Below are 19596 nucleotides of genomic sequence, written 5' to 3'. Positions count from 1 at the left end.
GTCACTGGTCATTTCAACGTTTTCAAAGTGAAATCAAGTAACTAGCTCAGTATGCAGCTCAGTATGTAACCCGGCTTGTATTAGGAGGCCGGCTTATAATTGCTTAGCTCAAGAGCGCACCCGGCCATTAATAGAGACCCGGCTTGTATTTGAGACCCGGTTACTATTAGAGGAATTACGGTATGTTTTTATTTTTTAAGTAATTTATATTTGTGCTTTGTTTTAATTCCACACTCAAACCATTCCACAGATTCACTCCACAAACTGAAATGCACATACTCTTCATTGTTGAATGAACAGCCTGTTTCTTGAAATTAGACTCTCCTCTTAAATTGTAACCCCCCTCTCTATCACAGAATTGTTTTGGGATGTTACCCGGGAGTGAATTGTTTCATGCTCTAAACATGATTTGTGCAGTTTTAAAATCAGCCAGGTCCCTGAGTTTCATGGCATGTGATTTTTAAAACAGTGGGTTTCATTCCCGAACGGATTTACGACAAAAAATTGCTCTCAGGCAAATTTCTGCCAATTTAAGACATATTAGGGCTAGTAGCACGATTCCCCAAATTTTCCTGAGATCAGATTTGGCCGTGGCTGAGAGCAGAATTTAAGAGTGCTGAGGAGCACACTTATGATTGATTGACTGATTGAAAATGTTATTAACTTGACAGTGTTCTCCATGTTCTTAATGGCTTTATTTGGGAGGAATCATAGTGATTCCTTCATGTCAACCCTACAGGCCTCCTTGGAATTAATTAATCATAATTAAAATAAATATGACTATTTGTACGATAAGAAATTACGCATTTGATGTCGGAAAAATAAATGATATGGATTCATCTGATCACAGGGCAGCTGGATTAACCATATCTGAACCAGCTATTTTGGACAAATGTATAATTACTTTAAAACACAATTATGGAATTATTGTGAAATGATTGAAAATAATAATTATTTAATGCCTTCTGTGGAATTTGTATTTCTTATTTGTTACATATCTGTTTTAATTATTAATTATACATTTGAAAGAATGCAGGTCAACATGCAATATATCTCATTGATTGGTATACAATGGGATAGACCTTTGTTTGATCTAGCTATAAACCTGCATTCCTTCGAATATATCATTAATCAATTAAACTGATATTGAAATACACTATGTAGCCTACTATACACCAATACTGAAATGACAGTGGATAAATAAATAAGAACTAAAGCTAATTGCGTGGAAATAGACTACATTAATATTCCATAAGTCTTGTTGTGTGCGCCACTGTACTACGGTCTACGGGGCGGGCAGCGCATGCGTCTTTGCTGCTCTCCTAATAAAACAAGTCATTAGAATAATATAAGCCTATACTGCGTTCATTCATTACGCACTATACAGTACTGCGTGTGTGTGCGCGCGCGCTGCGGCAGGTGCACCACGAGCTGTACTATATATGATGACAATACATTCATCTAATCTCATTTTGATCGGTCGCAAAGTGCTTCCGCATTGGGCTATTGCACGGCTGCATCATTAGTTGCCTTATAAGGAGCTCTGGAGGTGTTGTTTTGTATGCAAATTACCTTACACTTAACCTACTTGCCTCGTATGAATGTGTATGCATGTGAATGAATGTTGGTGGTGGTCGGAGGGGCCGTAGGCGATGATTATTTGCCACGCTTCCGTGAGTCTGCCTCAGGGCAGCTCTGGCTGCAATTGTAGCTTACCACCACCGGTATGACTGTGTATGAACGAATAATGGACCCTGTGAAGCACTCTGGGTGTCATGAAGAGCGCTATATAAATCCAAGCCATTATTATTATTATTATTATTATTATTATTATTATTATTACCTGAATGGGGATGCGCGTTCATGTTTCAGAATGCATCTCAGCTGTGATCGTTTGAGCCACTTAAGACATCTTCCCCACACGTTGGGGACTCAGAGTGAACTTGTCGTCGATTCTGTCTCTTCCAAGAGAACTCTTTGGAAAATATTCGGGAATGAGACCCAGTGTGTTTGTGTGTTCCAGATATCCTACCTTATTGATAGGATAGTTTTGTTGAACTAGTCATCATTTTCACATAAAGAGTTGTTTATAAATCTAAACCCTTACCATGCCCCTAACCTCTACCTCACTGGAGACATCACACCCCACCTTAACCTCTACCTCACTGGAGACATCACACCCCACCCTAACCTCACTGGAGACATCACGCCCCACCCTAACCTTACTGGAGATGTAAAAAAGTTCAATGAAATTCACACGGTGGCCATCCTTTCCTCGGTGGGAACAGGGTGGAAAGAAATCCCAACCTGAACATCACATAAGAGCAAATGGGCTGCTGTATGAATATGGTCAATGACTAACATTCTCTTCATCCACCATATTATCTTTTGAGTGTGTAGTTGTTGCTGTTCTCATTACTGTAATCTCTCTCCCTAGTCTTGATAGCGGCCATGAGCAAAGAGAGCACGCCGTCTATCCTGGAGGTGGATTTTTTCCATCTTCTTGTAAGTCTCCCATCGATGCATGTGGAAGGCTGGGACTAAGTGAGAACACCACAGTAGCTGGGTTAGTTACAGGGTTAAAGTTGGGACTAAGTGACAACCACAGTAGCTGGGTTAGTTACAGGGTTATAGGTGGGACTAAGTGACAACCACAGTAGCTGGGTTAGTTACAGGGTTATAGGTGGGACTAAGTGAGAACCACAGTAGCTGGGTTAGTTACAGGGTTAAAGTTGGGGTTAGAGGTGGGACTATGAGAGAACCACAGTAACTGGGTTAGTTACAGAATTATGGTTAGAGTACACATGTTCCTTGCTTGTAAATACCTGTCCAAAATATATATATATTTTTTAGATTGGCTGTCAGCCAAATCTAAGCTTCTACTCTGTATTTTATCTGTTATTAAGTTGGGCATGTCGATGTTTACATGATAATTTAGCTGTCTCTGCTGCCAAAACATTGCAAAATTATGAAAATTAATAACCAAGACTGATAGAAATGCTAGTGAAATGAGTGGTACCTGGATTGCATGTCGATCTATGCTTATGTGTGTGTGTGTGTCACCAGGTGGGACTGCTGCTGTCTATTCCAGCTCTGTACCAGGAGGAGGCAGTAGACCTGCAGCCATCTGCTGTCAGCACAGCCTACAACCACCTCCACATCCTGCACCTGGTCACCATGGCTCACATAGTGCAGGTCCTCCTGACCTCCTCAGGTACAGCTAGGAACAACAGCAACAATACCACTGTGTTTACTGTCTATAATGACTGCTGATCTCCTCTACTACATCCGCTATTTGTGTGTTGATGTGTGTCAAGTATATATATATACCGGTTATACTACTTTATGTTTTCCAGTTGTTTGTGATATTTTTCTCACACTTGCATGGATGTACCATTTTTTATTCTGTCTATTTTTAACTGTGAAAGAGTAGTGTAACACTAGAATGTCATAATAACGGATGATGACTAATGACCTAACGGATGACTGGGATGATTTAAAGTGTCTGCAGATTTCCCTGTGGTGGCGGGGGGAGAGGATGGGGAGGAGGTCCAAGCAGCAGCAGAGCTGTACACTGCGGTGGCACAACACACTGACGGGTAGGATGCCTCTCATCTTCTCAGTGACTGCGTGTCAGGGGCTTAGAGTGTGCTGTTTGAGTTTGAATATATTTTGGGGAATTATAAAGATATGTTAAACGTTTTAAACGATTTTTTAATACATCCACAGAGCTTTTAGAAAGGTATGGAATAAAAGTATTGCTTTTCCTCCAAAAAAATTATTGATTCATGAATTTATCAGTTAAAACATGTTTGTGGGTCCAAAATGAATGTTGTTTACATGTTACATGCGTGCATGTATCCCCTCCCTACTTCCCATTTCCCCACGTGGAATGTACCTGATTGACTATATTACATGCTGGTGCTCTAGTGCAACATCTAGTGGCTGAATGTCGTTTATAGCACCTTTGAACTCTCTGTTTTCATCTTTTAATTTTGTATTGTTTAAATCAGGTTGAAGGCAGACTTGCCTGGCAGCTCTGTGGCAGATAGAGTGAGGAGAGGGATCACTCCTTTCCTGCGCTGCGCTGCCATCTTCTTCAATGGCCTTACAGGAGTGACCCCTCCAGAGGAACTCTTCAGCGCTGCAGGTAGCTCACAGTGCTTGGAGGGAGCACTTCTATAATCACTGCCCTCTATGGGTTGGTTGGTTGTTTGGTGTGTGTCTGTCTGTGTACGTGCATGCATGTGTTCACTTGATCACTCCAACAGTCGGCCAAGCTGAATTTCATCCACACACACTTAACAAGTGCACACCCTTCCAAGCATGTAGAAAGCACTAGTGCACTTGTATCTAATACTACTTGGGATTCCATCCATGAATTCAGGTTCCTGTGAGATCTTCATTGAAACATTTTGGTCTGTCCTTTTTTGCAGTTACCCCTCAAGGAGAGATGGAGGTGCTGTGCAATTACCTGGCCCTACCCTCCAATGTGTTCCATCTCTTCCAGGACCACAGAGAGACCGTTTCTCCACTGCTACAGAGGTAGATTCAGTGATTAGTTATGGCTGTAACATGATGTGTGTAGTAGGGCTGTCTTAAATACTTCGAAGCTTCGAAGCTTTGTTCGATGGGCATGGGATTCGAATATGGGAAAAAATTTCGATTATTAAAATAAAATGCTTTTTTTTTTTTTTTTTTTTGCAAAATCAACTCTGCCTTGCTTGTTGTTAACAAAGAGAGGCAGAGTTGATTTTGCAAAAAAAATATATCATTTGTTATTTAAGATGAGGTCGGACTCGGCACTGACAGATTTGTGTTCATTGTGCTGCTTTTATAAAGCCTCAAATGACGGCTTACAATATTTCATGAAAGCAAAGTGTTTTGTGTGTCTAAGATTTAAAAAGGTTTAAACTTTACAGCACTGACAAAGTTGAACAAAGTGCTGTACAAGTCCCACAACATACTTTTTTTTTTTTTTTTATCTCGAAGCTTCGAATTAAAATTGAATCTCGGCCCGAAGCTTCGAATTCCAAAAGAAAAATTCGAAGGTCAGCCCTAGTGTGTAGATTAGTTTGATGTTTCATGTTTGCTGTACAGAAGAACGGTGCAGTTCAGTTTGTAACAGTGAGCTGTGTTCTTCAGGTGGTGTACGAACCCAGCTGTAACCAAAGCCCTGAACGGGGGAATCCAGACAATCAGGTACAGCTTTTATTCAACTTTCATCACTTCAACATTACTTAAAGGGGCACTTCACCAAAAAACAATGCTGATTTATTTTGTACATAATCTCACATACATCCAAAAACTCTAAACTGTTTTGTACACATTCATTTATTTTGACAGTTATTGAGAGTAAATCAGTTTGAATATGGCCACCAGTGATGACATTGAGGACCCTGTGTTGTGTTAATTACAGCTCAATGAAATGATAAGGTAGCAGTCCCTATTAGACATGGTATTGCTATTTTCCATCTACATAATTTCATGGAGCTGTAAAAAAGGATTGTGTCCACGATGACATCACTAGTGTCCATATTCAAACTCCTATAACTGTCAAACTAAATTAATGTGTGAGGGCGGTTGGGTGGCGTAGCGGAGATTGCACTCGTCACCAATTCAAGAGGCTGCGGTCTCGACTCCCGGAGTCAGCATTGCCCTGCGGCTTGGGCCGGTCGTCATACTCGTTTGGCTGAGTTAGGGGGAGGGAAGTCGTGGGTGGTAATCTGGCGTTGTGGACAGCGACGCCTACAGGTCAGGTCTGGGCGCCTGCTCAGCGAAAGGCAGGAAATGGTGAAGGCAGCATGACCTCCCACGCGTTACGCTTCACCAATGAGAGCCCTCGCTGCCAGGTGAAAAAAAGAGCCACTGGCTGTCTCTACATGTGTCGGAGGAAGCATGTGGTAGGCTTCAGGGTTTCCTTGTACCGACCAGTAGGAGGAACATGCGCACAACAACCAGGTAGGGGAGGGGGGGAATTGGCATAACGACAAAAATTGGGATGGGGAGAAAAATAGAAAAATCAGGCGGAGAAAAAGAGGATACAAAATAATAATAATTAATGTGTGGAAAACAGTTTAGAGTTTTTGGATGTATGAGATTATGTGCAAAATAAATCGGCATTGTTTTTTTAGTTTTTTTCAAAGTGCCCCTTTAACTCATTGAGCGCCACACCCTTTCCCCATCTGTACTGCCTGGCGCCAGCTTTTTTTGACAATTTCTACGATATTTCACTATCTTTGCGGAGCTATTGTATATTCTATATTATAGCTATGGAGACAATAGTATGGCTCATTTGACAAACACTATTTATAGTCAAACATGTAAAATAGCGTTAGTTTCTACATACCCTCATTCGTTCACAATCCCAAAATAAACATTGCCCCGTTTAAAAATAATCCAGGCTGGTTTTCTAGATCGTGAGATAGTGTCTTGCGGCTGCTCGCTTGAAACCTATATTATTGCCAGGTCAAAGATAAACACATGACCTTGTTTCTTCACAAAGCGGGGGGGGGGGGGGGGGGTCGTTTATCCGACGCTGCGATCATATAAACGCATGTTTTATGATGGAGTTTCGGTAAACTACACGTAAAATAGATGTTACCTTTGGTTTAGAGGTACTCCATTTCTCAGTTCAAGTCCAAAAGTGTCTTGAATCAGAACAGGATCAATACATAAAACGTTAGGTAGCCCTCATCCGTCTTCTTCATCTGCTCGGGCCAGACTATAGACAGAGCCGAATAGGTTTCCTCATCGGTCGGTTTGGTTATAGTTGTTTTACGTTTTACCAGTAGTGCTTAGTCCAACAGTCTGGTGGAAATGCACATTATCGTCCATAATCATCATCCATATAATCCATTTTGTCTTTTTCATAATATCCAATAGTTTGCTCTAGGCGATCACGATTGTCGAACGTGTCCTGTTTACTGCTGCTCACAACGAGTACCTAGTTGTTTGGGGGCTGGCACTAACACACTAATAGCTGGCTCATGCATGTTCATAAGGTAGGCGATACTGCCACCTGGCGAGATTCGATCGTCATTGCAATTTCAACATAGGCAGATGAGCCAGGGAGCTCCGGCTGAGTGTTTAGAATCGGGATCAAAGGAAAAAGATCAAAGGATCCAAAAACGAGTATACTTGTTATTTTTTTTTTATTTTTTTGTTCTCACTTTTCTGTAATTTTGCTCCCATCCCAATTTAGTCGTTATGCCAATTCCCGTCCTGGTCGTTGCGCGCATTGCCCCACTGTCGGCCTAGGGAGGGTGTAGAACTACCACATGCCTCCTCCGATACATGTGGAGTCAGCCAGCCGCTTCTTTTCACCTGAGAGAGAGGACTCTCACTGGGGGAATGTAACGCGTGCGGAGGTTCACGCTAGTTCCCCCGATCCCCTCCCTGCTGAACAGGCGCCCCGACCGACCAGTAGGAACCGCAGTTTACAACGACCAGGACACATACCCCACTGGCTTCCCACCCGCTAACACTGCCAATTGTGTTAGTAGGGACGACTGACCAAGCAGGAGGTACCGCTGACAGCTGGATTCGATCCCAGAGTCTCTGCGGTGGTAGGCGAGTGCATTCTCTACTGCGCTACCCAACCGCCCCCAAGTATACTCGTTATTGGCGCTTAAGCGTTGGCGGCGAAACACGAGTATACTCGTTATTGGCGCCCAATGAGTTAACATCTTGCAATAAAGTGTCTCACACTTATGTATTCACATGTCTGCACTTTGATACCAATCTGAATGTTCCTGCAGGTATCCCAGGAGAAGGAATCATTTGATTGAGCTTCCCGAAGACTACAGCGCCCTCCTCAATCAAGCCAGTCACTTTCAGTAAGAAACTACCACCAAGCATCACCGGCACTACATGTAACCATGATGTTTCCAAAGCAACAGTTGTGATTGGAGGATCACAGGAAAAGAAGGCAGGGTTTGAGATAGGTCCATTCCACAGTCGACCCTCAGCCGTCCCTTCCCTCCTGTCCCTTTGCTCTCAGGTGTCCCAGGTCCACGGATGACGAGAGGAAGCACCCCACCCTGTGCCTGTTCTGTGGAGCCATGCTGTGTTCCCAGAGCTCCTGCTGCCAGACCCAGCTGGACGGGGATTATGTGGGGGCCTGCACAGCCCACGCTGCCTCCTGCGGTGCCGGTGTGGGCATGTTCCTCAGGTGGGGGACAAATAATTGATAGCTTAACCCTTTCACTACCACACTACAGATGGTTAACCTTCTGTAGTGTGGTAGTGAAAGTGTTAACCTTCTGTAGTGTGGTAGTGAAAGTGTTAACCGTCTGTAGTGTGGTGGTGAAAGGTTAACCTTCTGTAGTGTGGTGGTGAAAGGTTCACCTTCTGTAGTGTGGTAGTGAAAGGTTAACCTTCTGTAGTGTGGTAGTGAAAGGTCAACCTTCTGTAGTGTGGTAATGAAAGGTCAACCTTCTGTAGTGGTGGTGAAAGGTTAACCTTCTGTAGTGTGGTAGTGAAAGGTTAACCTTTTGTAGTGTGGTAGTAAAAGGTCAACCTTCTGTAGTGTGGTAATGAAAGGTCAACCTTCTGTAGTGTGGTAGTGAAAATGTTAACCTTCTGTAGTGTGGTGGTGAACGCGTTAACCTTCTGTAGTTGTAGTGAAAGGTCAACCTTCTGTAGTGTGGTAGTGAAAGTGTTAACCTTCTGTAGTGTAGTAGTGAAAGTGTTAACCTTCTGTAGTGTAGTAGTGAAAGGTTAACCTTCTGTAGTGTGGTAGTGAAAGGTTAACCTTCTGTAGTGTGGTAGTGAAAGCGTTAACCTTATGTAGTGAAAGGTTAACCTTCTGTAGTGTGGTAGTGAAAGGTTAACCTTCTGTAGTGTGGTGGTGAAAGGTTAACCTTCTGTAGTCTGGTAGTGAAAGCTTTAACCCTTTGTAGTGTGGTAGTGAAAGGTTAACCTTCTGTAGTGTGGTAGTGAAAGGTTAACCTTCTGTAGTGTGTTAGAGATAGTGTTAACCTTCTGTAGTGAAAGTGTTAACCTTCTGTAGTGTGGTAGTGCAAGGTTAACCTTCTGTAGTGTGTTAGAGAAAGTGTTAACCTTCTGTAGTGTGGTAGTGCAAGGTTATCCCTTTGTAGTGTGATAGTGAAAGGGTTAAAGAGTAACTCTCCTGGTGATCTTTACGTACATGTATACAGTATGTCTCCTTTCTCCGTTTCTCATCTGTTGCCTCTTCAGGAGTCAGAATTGAATTATATCCCAGACTCCCTGTTACGCTACCATGCTCATGTTTTGTCTTTTAAAGTGGGGGAAAATGTTTTCTGTGCGCTTTGGGATCTGTTGTGCCATTGCGTATGTGTGTCAGAGCCCGGCTACGTTGATCCATCACAAAACGGAGATTTTACGGTCTGTTGGTTAATTTTTCAATTACAGTATCCGTCAGTTCCAAAAGTTGATCCTCTGAACTTTCCGGTCTGTCAAAACGGATGCAAATCTGTCGGAGACGGACTCATCATCAGTCTTGTCCAACAAACTGAACAATAATTAAAAGCAGACGCAGACAGACCAGCACAGTGGATCGATGTAGCCCTCAGGCTAAACCTGGGTGTTGTATTTTTCTGTTTTCAGGATACGAGAGTGTGAGATAGTACTGATGGCCAGCAAGACCCGAGGAAGCACTTACCCCGCCCCTTACCTGGATGACTACGGTGAAACGGACCCTCAGCTTGGGTAACGCACTTGATCCTCTCTGCTTTTGTTTTCGGCTGCTTTCATGTGTTTTGAACTTCGCTCCGTCCATTGGAACTGGTACTTATTTCATTCTACATAATGACCTATCTCAAGCCCAACACCTGTTGTGATTGGAGGATCAAGAAAAGAGGGTGGGGCTTGAGATGAGTCAATTGAAATAATATTATAGAGTATGCAGTCCAAGATGTTCCCTAGCACCGCAAGTCCACTGAAACGTCTATAAATAGTGTGAACAATATTTTTCAAAGAAATTTTTTTTTTTTTTTATCAAAAGAAATATTTCTCTAAAACCATATCGCAAATGATGCACTTTGCATCTATGGACCAATGTCAGTTCCCATCCAAGGTGGGAACAGGGTGGAAAGAGAACCCGAGTATGACATAAGAGCAAAATGGCCAACATGTGAATATGGTCAATGACACTATGTCTTTGTTTTTATTTGTTTATATATATATTTATTTGTTTATATTTATGTATTTTATGTATCCTCCTCAGGAGGGGCAATCCACTGCACCTTTGTCCGGAGCGCTACAGGAAGCTCCACCACCTGTGGCAGCAACACTGCATCCTGGAGGAGATCGCCCGTAGCCTGGAGGTGGTCAACGTCATGTTCGCTTTCGAGTGGCAGATGCTGTGAGGAGCAACCCAGGCCTACTGGCTGGAGCCAAGGCAGTGAAGGGCACAGCCGTACAGAGCACAGCCCGCCGCAGCGCTCCTGAGACAGACACACACGCATACACACACACACACACAATGCAGATAAGTTCCATACACAAACAGCGCTTCTCTCTGGGATCAAAGGAGCCCTGAACAGCCATTCCCTCCCTGCTGACACCCCCAGAGGGAAGCCTGATAGCCGCAGAGGCACGGAGAGGAGGAGGAAGAGGAAGAGGAGCGGAACCCAAGTCGCCTTGTTTTATTTCGATTTGTCTGCTGTGAGAACGAGTTTCTCCTCGTGTTCTTTCCTGAAGAGGCTCATTAAAAAAAAAAAAAGGAAAGGAAAATCGTCAGATACCAGTTATTTTCTTTTTATCAGATCTGTATGTAAAATCTCTCCCATGTAATGCTGTGAATTCTTTCTGCAACCTCTCTCTTTTCTGTTACTTACTAAACATAAGTTATAAGATGAAGGATTTTTTTTTCTTTCTTTTTGACTTAAGAGTGACCCATTGGAGATGTTTTGGTGACGGCTATGGGATCATACTTCCTGTTTTATTGTTGTGTTATCTATCGGGTTAGGTGGTTCAAATGGCCCAGAACCAATGTTACCCACCAGGACCCTTATTCAATTATATACCATATATTATCGGATGAAACCGTTATAGATACATTTAATTTTCAAAGATGTATTAAGAAATAATTCTGTATTACTTTTGAATTATCTTGAAAATCCAAATCTAGATGCATTGAATATATGTGTGGCTATTTTGGCACCAGAATTTTTCCGAACACATGCCATGTGTCTTTTATCGCTATGGTTACTCAAGGAGCCTGAATTAATAAAAAGGACGCATTTAACGGTTATGAGAATGGGTCCTTCTCTGCATAGGAATGTCTTATCAAGAAATACCTTATAATACCAACCTGATAAGTTCACCATGTTTACCTGTCATTTTAGTCTTTTAAATAATTGTTTAAAGGCCCATTCAGTGATCCAAGTGTGAACAAATGGGTAGCCCCCCCCCCCCCCCCCACCAGAAATGTCTAAATGGCAATGGAGACATGTTTTCATTCCCTTGCTGCTTGACTGAGCTCTTGATACAAGTACTTAACACAGTAGATATCACTTTTAAAAAATTGTATGTGCTGTACTTTATGGCCGTAAAAGGTTTGTTTACGTTGGTAATGACATTTGTTAAAACGGACCCATTATCTGATTTACAAGAAAGTTTCAAAAAGCATATTTTCCGTCTATGGATCAGAACGTAAAGAATGTATGAACATACCACACATTGACATGGTCAATATCACTGACTGGGCCTTTTAAGGAAACATTGTCATACAGGTAATGTTGTAATCACATTTCACTGTGCACAAAATAGTATGGTATAATGCAGACAGTCATAACCAGCGACTGCTTCAAACCAGTGTAACTGCAGTACATATACTCTATACACAATTGAATTAAACAAGTTAATAGGAGCACATCACTATTTCAATACTCTATTTAAGACAATATTATGTACATTTTATCTGAGAATATATAAGGTACTAGTAAGGTACCGTGATATCATTTAAATTGGGGAGTTGACAATTGTACATCGACTTTTTCATGAAAATGTGCATATTTTATTTTGATTTCTCCTTTTGGCGTTGCTTGAACAGTGCTATATATGACTTCCAGGCTGTTTAAATAAAGATATTATCTACAGTTAATCTGTTCCTATACACCTGTTTTAAACTGAGTCTTTATGTCTTTCCATTTGTTCTCACTGAATCCTTGTAAATTAGTAGCAAACCGCACATGCTGCCCTGTCACCATGGCTGGGATGAATTCAGAAAGTGGATTTTCTTTCAAATTCAAATACTAAAAAAAAGTTTGTACTATCCAACCTATTGGCAAGTAAATTAGAAAGGATGTTCTATCATCAGCAAGTAAACAGCAATTTCTGTTTAACTTTCTAATTGTTTAAACGCAAGAGTGAATTGGTCCAACCCTGTGAGCCTCACGCGCCTATCGAGAGATGAAGGATCGGTTACTAATATTGTGGCGCTGCACATTTTACATGCTGCTCTACTGGTCTTAGTTTCAAGATCCTATTACACAAGGCTGTTTAATTAGAGTTATGGCAACATTTCTCCTATGGATTGTTTTAAATTTTGTTTATCAAATATATCTTTTATAAAGAATTTGCCAAAACAAACAATACATAAGACATCACAAGACTATACTACAATAACGATAAAAAAAATTATAAATACAAAATTCAGAGCAAAAATAAAAACACAAACACCACAAAAGACATTAGACATTTCCTCCCCCCCCTTTAAAAAATAGTTTTGTTCACTTTTATTAAAGCTACAATGTGTAAGATTTTTCTGTTAGAATTTTTACCCCAAACATGTATTTTCGTAGACACTCTGACTGACGGTCTACTGTGATCGAGTTTCATTGACCAGCAGCAGCAGTGCAGAAGTATTTCATTTTAAAGTTTCACAGAGAGGCTCAAAGGGAATTTTGTTGGAATAAGGCTTTAGTGTGGCAATGTTAAGATATGTTTTGGAGCTAAATTCAAACTAAAAGAATATCTAATCGAAAATCATACACATTGTAGCTTTAAGTTTATTGAGTTCTTATTGCTATTGAGGCTTGTTGTGTTTTTTTTTTTCAAGAGTTTCCTTTATCTTTTTATCTCTTATCCCTTCATCTTTAATTTGATGCACAGTCTAGAGAGGGACTAGCCATGCCATTGTACTTGTATGATACGTCCATGATGAATAAAGGCTGACTTTGACTTTGATTCCAATCCCATTTACCTATTATTCATTGCTCCCAGCTTATTGCGCTCTCCCACAATAAGCTCTCAATCTTATAATCAGTACCTTACTGAGCTCATCGTATTCCTGGCAGCTGCAATGTAGATGGTTTCTCCACAGCCCGGTACAGAGGAACTGTATTACAGGTGGATAGATGTTGGATTGGATATATATTCTTACTTTGAACATGAACAAATGATAATGTAGGACTCTTTCTCACAGGATTGTTTTGATCAGGAACTAGGCTCAGTAGGGCCTAGTTAACTGTTTTATTCTGTGTTTAAGAGGACTGTTAAGTGTAGGTTGTACTGTATTAATCCCCTTGGGGAAATTCATCCTCTGCATTTGAGCCATCCTAACTATATTAGGAGCAGTGGGGCAGCCACACAGTGCGGAGCCCAGGGACCAACAACTCCAGTTGTAATGCCAGCACCTTCGTCAAGGGAAATGGCAGCGGAGTATGTACTTAGCATGAATGTATTTTATCTGCTGGCTGATCAGAATGGAGGTGTGAAGGTAGAATCCCTTTATGTCTGACTCAGAGTCTGAATGGGAGCCTGTCATAGTATATACTGTGTGAATGAATGAATGAACATTTTATTTAACAGATTGTAGAATGGGTACAATACAGTACGGCTTAATACACACAATTGTTAAGGGGATGCAGACCAGAGAAAGACGTTTGTCTTGTTTACATCAGGGTCCCCCATTTCAATTCATAGTGACATTTATGACATACACAACATATATGACATCATGACATTAATGGCATAGGGACATACATGACATACGGGTATATTGTACTGTTACATTTGTGACATATATGATATGCAAATATACAGTACTGTTACACATAGATCCTGACAGAGAGTATATACATATGATGGGGATGAGACTGTACATTAGGAGGGGGTGGGTGGGTGGGAGAGAAATATACACACGGTGGGGAGAGAATATATACATACGGTGGGGAGGAGACTGTACATTAGGAGGGGGTGGGTGGGTGGGTGGGAGAGAAATATACATAAGGTGGGGAGAGAATATATACATACGGTGGAGAGGGGACTGTCTATTAGGTGGGGGTGGGGGGGTTTGGACATTTACGGTGGCCAGTTTAGAATTGCAGCCTCCCGTAGGTGCTCTTTAAGAGCGGTTTTGAATGTGGGTAGGGATTCACATTCCTTTACAGCTTTGGATAGGGCGTTCCACATTGTTGTGGCATAATTGCGAAACGTGTTTAGTCCCTTGTTTGAGCCGAATCTGGGTTTAACATGATTTGTGGAGCTCCCTCTGGTGTTGTGGTCGTGACGTGGTATTCACTGACCTTTGGGAAGTATTTTGACATGTACATGGGTACCTTAGTCATATAGTGTATCTTGTAGACCAGGCCCATTGCAAGTTGCTGTACTCTGTCATCTACTCTAAGCCATCCTAGGTTGTCAAAATGGGCAGGGGTAAGGTGGGTTCTAGGAGTAAGGTCAAGTAGTAGTCTGACCAGTTTGTTTTGTGATGTTTGTAATCTTGTTTTTAGTGCCTTTGAGATGCTTTGGTACCATGAGGTGCAAGCATAGTCGTAGTACCCTTGAATGAGTGCTCCTGCCAGAGTCTTCAGGGTATTCTTGTTTACCAGAGAGGAGATCCGGTACAAGAATCTAGTTTGTTGGTTGACTTTTTTTATTACCTTGGATGCCATTTTGTCACAGGAAAGATTTGCCTCTAGGATGGAACCTAGGTATGTAATTTCATCTTTCCTTGTGACAATATTGTCACCCACTGTAACTGAGAAGCCGTCGGTCTTGCTGAGTTTGTTATTTGATCCGAAGAGAATGGACTCTGTTTTACCCAGGTGTAATGATAGTTTGTTATCAGCGAGCCATGTGCAGATTCTGCCGAGTTCTGAGCTGAGGGTTTTTTCAACCTGTAACTTGTTCTTGTCAGAGACCAGCAGGGCTGAGTTGTCCGCGAACAAGAGCAAGTTACAGTCACAAGCTGACGACATGTCAGGTACTGTAGGTACATACAAACTAACAAGGAGCTATGTTAACAATCTGTGCCCCCTAAAGTAAAGTTTATGCTGATATGATGCCTGAATTTCCCCAAGGGGATCAATAAAGGAATATCTTATCTTATCTTACCCTTTAACCCTTATGTGGTGTTCTCCTTTAACTATTATGTGGTGTTCTCCTTTAACCCTTGTCTGGTGTTCTCCTTTAACCCTTGTGTGTTCTCCTTTAACCCTTGTGTGGTGTTCTCCTTTAACCCTTGTGTGTTCTCCTTTAACCCTTGTGTGGTGTTCTCATTTAACCATTGTGTGGTGTTCTCCTTTAACTCTTGTGTGGTGTTCTCCTTTAACCCTTGTGTTCTCCTTTAACCCTTGGGTGGTGTTCTCCTTTAACCCTAGTGTGGTGTTCTCATTTAACCCTTGTGTGGTGTTCTCCTTTAACTCTTGTGTGGTGTTCACATTTAACCATTGTGTGGTGTTCTCCTTTAACCTGTGTATGGTGTTCTCCTTTAACTCTTGTGTGGTGTTCTCCTTGAACCCTTGTGTGGTGTTCTCCTTTAACCCTTGTGTGGTGTTCTCCTTTAACTGTTGTGTGGTGTTCTCCTTTAACCCTTGTCTTTAACTCTTGTGTGGTGTTCTCCTTTAACTCTTGTGTGGTGTTCTCCTTTAACCTGTGTGTGGTGTTAGTTTTAACCCTTGTGTGGTGTTCTCTTTTAACCCTTGTGTGGTGTTCTCCTTTAACTCTTGTGTGGTGTTCTCCTTTTTTTATCCACTTTTTCTCCTCCTGTTTTTCTGTGTTTTCCTCCCATCCCAATTTAGTCGTTATGTCAATTCCCCCCTCTCCTTCCTGGTCGTTGCTCGCATGTGCCCCCCACTGGTCGGTCTAGGGAGCCCTGAAGTCTATCAGATGCTTCCTCCGAGACATAGGAGACAGCCAGCAGCATCTTTTCACCTGCCAGCGCGGACTCTCATTGGCGAGGTGTAACGTGTGGGAGGTCACACTACCCTCGCCATCTCCCTCCCTTGCTGTGCAGGCGCCCTGACCGACCTGTAGGAGTCGCTGTTTACAACGACCAGAATACCACCCCACCGGCTTCCCTCCCGCTGACTCTGCCAATTGAGCCAGTATGACGGCCGGCCAAGCCGGAGGCAAGTCAGGCAACGCTGACAGCCGGATTCGATACCAGTGTCTCTCGCGTTGGTGATGAGCGCTTAGTCCGCTGCGCCACCCAGCCGCCTTGTGTGGTGTTCTCCTTTAACACTTGTGTGATGTTCTCCTTTAACTCTTGTGTGATGTTCTCCTTTAACTCTTGTGTGGTGTTCTCCTTTAACCCTTGTGTGATGTTCTCCTTTAACTCTTGTGTGGTGTTCTCCTTTAACCCTTGTGTGGTGTTCTCCTTTAACCCTTGTGTGATGTTCTCCTTTAACCCTTGTGTGGTGTTCTCCTTTAACTCTTGTGTGATGTTCTCCTTTAACTCTTGTGTGGTGTTCTCCTTTAACCCTTGTGTGGTGTTCTCCTTTAACTCTTGTGTGATGTTCTCCTTTAACTCTTGTGTGGTGTTCTCCTTTAACCCTTGTGTGGTGTTCTCCTTTAACTCTTGTGTGGTGTTCTCCTTTAACTCTTGTGTGATGTTCTCCTTTAACTCTTGTGTGGTGTTCTCCTTTAACTCTTGTGTGGTGTTCTCCTTTAACTCTTGTGTGATGTTCTCCTTTAACTCTTGTGTGGTGTTCTCCTTTAACTCTTGTGTGGTGTTCTCCTTTAACCCTTGTGTGGTGTTCTCCTTGATCTTGTGTGTGGTGTTCTCCTTTAACTCTTGTGTGGTGTTCTCCTTTATCTCGTGTGTGGTGTTCTCCTTTAACTCTTGTGTGGTGTTCTCCTTTAACCCTTGTGTGGTGTTCTCCTTTATCTCGTGTGTGGTGTTCTCCTTTAACCCTTGTGTTTTGTTCACATTTGTGTTTCTCACCCAGTGTGCACTCAATGAAAATGTGTTATTTTGTTCTTCACATAAAATGAGCCAAGGCCAATGAGTCTCAGGTAAAAAAAAAACTACGAATTCATTGTATCATTTATCTTTCATTAAACATTGGAAGCAGGTCCCACAGACCCCAACGCCACACGAGGGTTAAGGATTTCACAATTCATAGCCAGTTGCTTTGAATGTATTAAGTGGCATACAAAAAAGAAACACTTGTGCCACATTTTCTCCAATATACAGTCATGCTAGGACTATAATTTACAGTCTCCACATGCTCACATGTTCTGAGAAAAGCAAGCAAGTTGTAATCAACATGTGAATACACTTTTGCAATGCACAGAACATTCTGTTTGAAGGCTTCACTGACAACAAACCAGCTAAAACAAGCACAGTAGGTTCTATCAAAACAGCTACAGTATGTGCTGCTCACTCATTCCATCATAGAAGAACATTCATCGGATAATAATTACTGGAGGCAGGCAGTCACTACAATCAACCACTTATGGATAATTCCGTGTATGTATTTATCTTGCTTAGCTTCTAACACCTATAATAAATATTGCACATTATATTATTATGAATAGCCTGATCCAATCTAACCTTAATCCTAAACCATGGGAAAACCTAATTCAAATGTCAAATGTAAAAAGATTGAGAATTGATATGACATGTTCCAACAGGGAACATTTGTGCATCTTCTAACTGTGTATTTGGAGTTTTCCCCTGGATTTTAGGGTGATAAACCAAGGACAGCATCACACTGTAGTTTATCACATTTTAGACCTGTGAAAACCAAGAAAAGCCAAGATTGTGACTAACAACATCCTTAGATGTAGATCCTGTGGAGTCATTTAGCTTGTCAGTTTGTAAGTAATATCCATGTTATTCAAGATGTGCTTAACATGAGGTCACATGGACAAATTATTATTATTATTATTATTTTAATTTATTTAGTCAGTAAGTTGTATTCTATGGACCCCATACTATTGGTATATAGCTGTGAACCTCAAGGCTTTTCTGGACCACAAAAGGTCAGATTAAAACAGGCAGAAAATGTCCCTTCATCACACAGACATTTCCCTTTCTTCAACCGTTGCTCCTTGATATCTTCTTCTGGTGCCATTTTGATTCTAGCATCATCACTGACCAATGATGATACATGATACTCATTCATACATAGGCATAAAGATGTCCTTTGTAAACAAAGGATTACAGTACATATGACAAGAAAGGTACTACTAGGTTGTGAGCTTGATTGAGAAAATAATGATTGGATGAAACATTTTATGATTTAAAAATCACAAAGGCATTGTGCATTTCAGATTATGTCGATGTGTCCTTTCATGGAAACACAATGACTCAGTGGTGGTTTCCTCTTGCTATAATTTTCACCACAAACAGAAATCAATTGAATTCTGTTATTTACACCTCATAGCCTACTATCGCAGATAGTGAATCTACTACAGCAGATTTTCATTTCTCAAAATGCTTATTTCCTTCCATGGATATTGCAGAATTTGAGTTCTTGACCTGCCTTATTCATGACCTAATTCCAGTTCTTGTACAGTAAACAACGGAAACCCATTTCAGTCATCAAGGGTTCCGTAGAGTGAGATCTTTGCGGGACGGTGGTCAACTGGGTACAGGGATCTGCTTTGGCAGCACATTGTCCGGCCCGTAGTGTGCTGTGGAAGTGCAGGGGATGTTGATGTTGGGGTCGCCGTTGTTGGCCGTGTCTATCTGGTTGCACTTGCCCAGGTTCTTGATGATGTTGAAGTTGGTGCGGGCCGTCTCTGCAAAGCTGTTCTCCAGGAGCCAGCCGTCTGACTCGGAGTCGGGGTCCCCCTGTCTCAGCATGTTCTCCAGCGCGGTCTGGAGGTAGCGTACCCCCGTCAACACTGACAGCTGCAATCAGAGAGACAGGTGTCACTGAGAAGATGCATCTAATACTTGCATGTGCAAGAACTACACCAAAGTTATCATTTAGTTTGAGTCATTATGATTCCTCATCCATATGATATGATGATATATACTGTAGTATATCAGAGTATCTATATGACATAGTAGCTGTAAGCCTGTGGTAGAAATGTTGGGCACAAGGACAAGGGGATTGTCCACTCTAAACGCATGCATTAATAACCCAGAAATAATATGACAGCAGTGAAAATGTGAAAAGTTAATGAATAATACCAGTACTAGTCACCCAGAGACCACAGTGACAGTTTGATTGTCTCAGGTTGCAGTAATAGGAAACAGAATGAGATCCAGGATACAAATTCAAATCTTAATCAATGTAATCAATGCAACAACACTGATCCAAGCCCTTGGGAAATTCCATCCATCATTGTTGTTGCCCAAAAGCTTTTAGATACTATCATTATACTGTAGTCAGTGAGTTGTCTTAGTGTTTTGTGTGTGCTGACCTC

At 41.8% G+C, this 19596-nt stretch overlaps 2 protein-coding genes across 2 annotated transcripts in view; one reads left to right on the top strand and one right to left on the bottom strand.

The window, feature by feature from the left end:
* The window catches only part of ubr1 (ubiquitin protein ligase E3 component n-recognin 1), a 59629-nt gene extending 47526 nt beyond the window's left edge, over nucleotides 1-12103 (top strand). The window contains exons 38-47 of the mRNA XM_084311560.1: nucleotides 2438-2505; nucleotides 3067-3214; nucleotides 3503-3599; nucleotides 4014-4150; nucleotides 4437-4545; nucleotides 5146-5202; nucleotides 7761-7838; nucleotides 8003-8173; nucleotides 9592-9693; nucleotides 10211-12103. Coding sequence (XP_084167686.1) covers nucleotides 2438-2505; nucleotides 3067-3214; nucleotides 3503-3599; nucleotides 4014-4150; nucleotides 4437-4545; nucleotides 5146-5202; nucleotides 7761-7838; nucleotides 8003-8173; nucleotides 9592-9693; nucleotides 10211-10352 — 1109 coding nt within the window. The 3' untranslated portion in view covers nucleotides 10353-12103. The remainder of the gene's footprint in view (nucleotides 1-2437; nucleotides 2506-3066; nucleotides 3215-3502; nucleotides 3600-4013; nucleotides 4151-4436; nucleotides 4546-5145; nucleotides 5203-7760; nucleotides 7839-8002; nucleotides 8174-9591; nucleotides 9694-10210) is intronic.
* A 6699-nt stretch (nucleotides 12104-18802) lies between these two features.
* LOC311225436 (photoreceptor outer segment membrane glycoprotein 2-like) overlaps nucleotides 18803-19596 on the bottom strand; it is a gene marked incomplete at both ends in the record, with an annotated part of 1824 nt that continues 1030 nt past the window's right edge. The window contains 2 exons of the mRNA XM_084310716.1: nucleotides 18803-19075; nucleotides 19594-19596. The exon at nucleotides 19594-19596 is cut by the window's right edge and continues 244 nt beyond it. Of these exons, the coding sequence (XP_084166842.1) occupies nucleotides 18803-19075; nucleotides 19594-19596 (276 nt within the window). The remainder of the gene's footprint in view (nucleotides 19076-19593) is intronic.

This window comes from Notolepis coatsorum (assembly GCF_963971535.1).
Source record: "Notolepis coatsorum genome assembly, chromosome: 3".
NCBI classification, from domain to species: domain Eukaryota; kingdom Metazoa; phylum Chordata; class Actinopteri; order Aulopiformes; family Paralepididae; genus Notolepis; species Notolepis coatsorum.
Note: the sequence above shows the minus strand (reverse complement) of the source record. Positions and strands in the feature narration are given on the sequence as shown.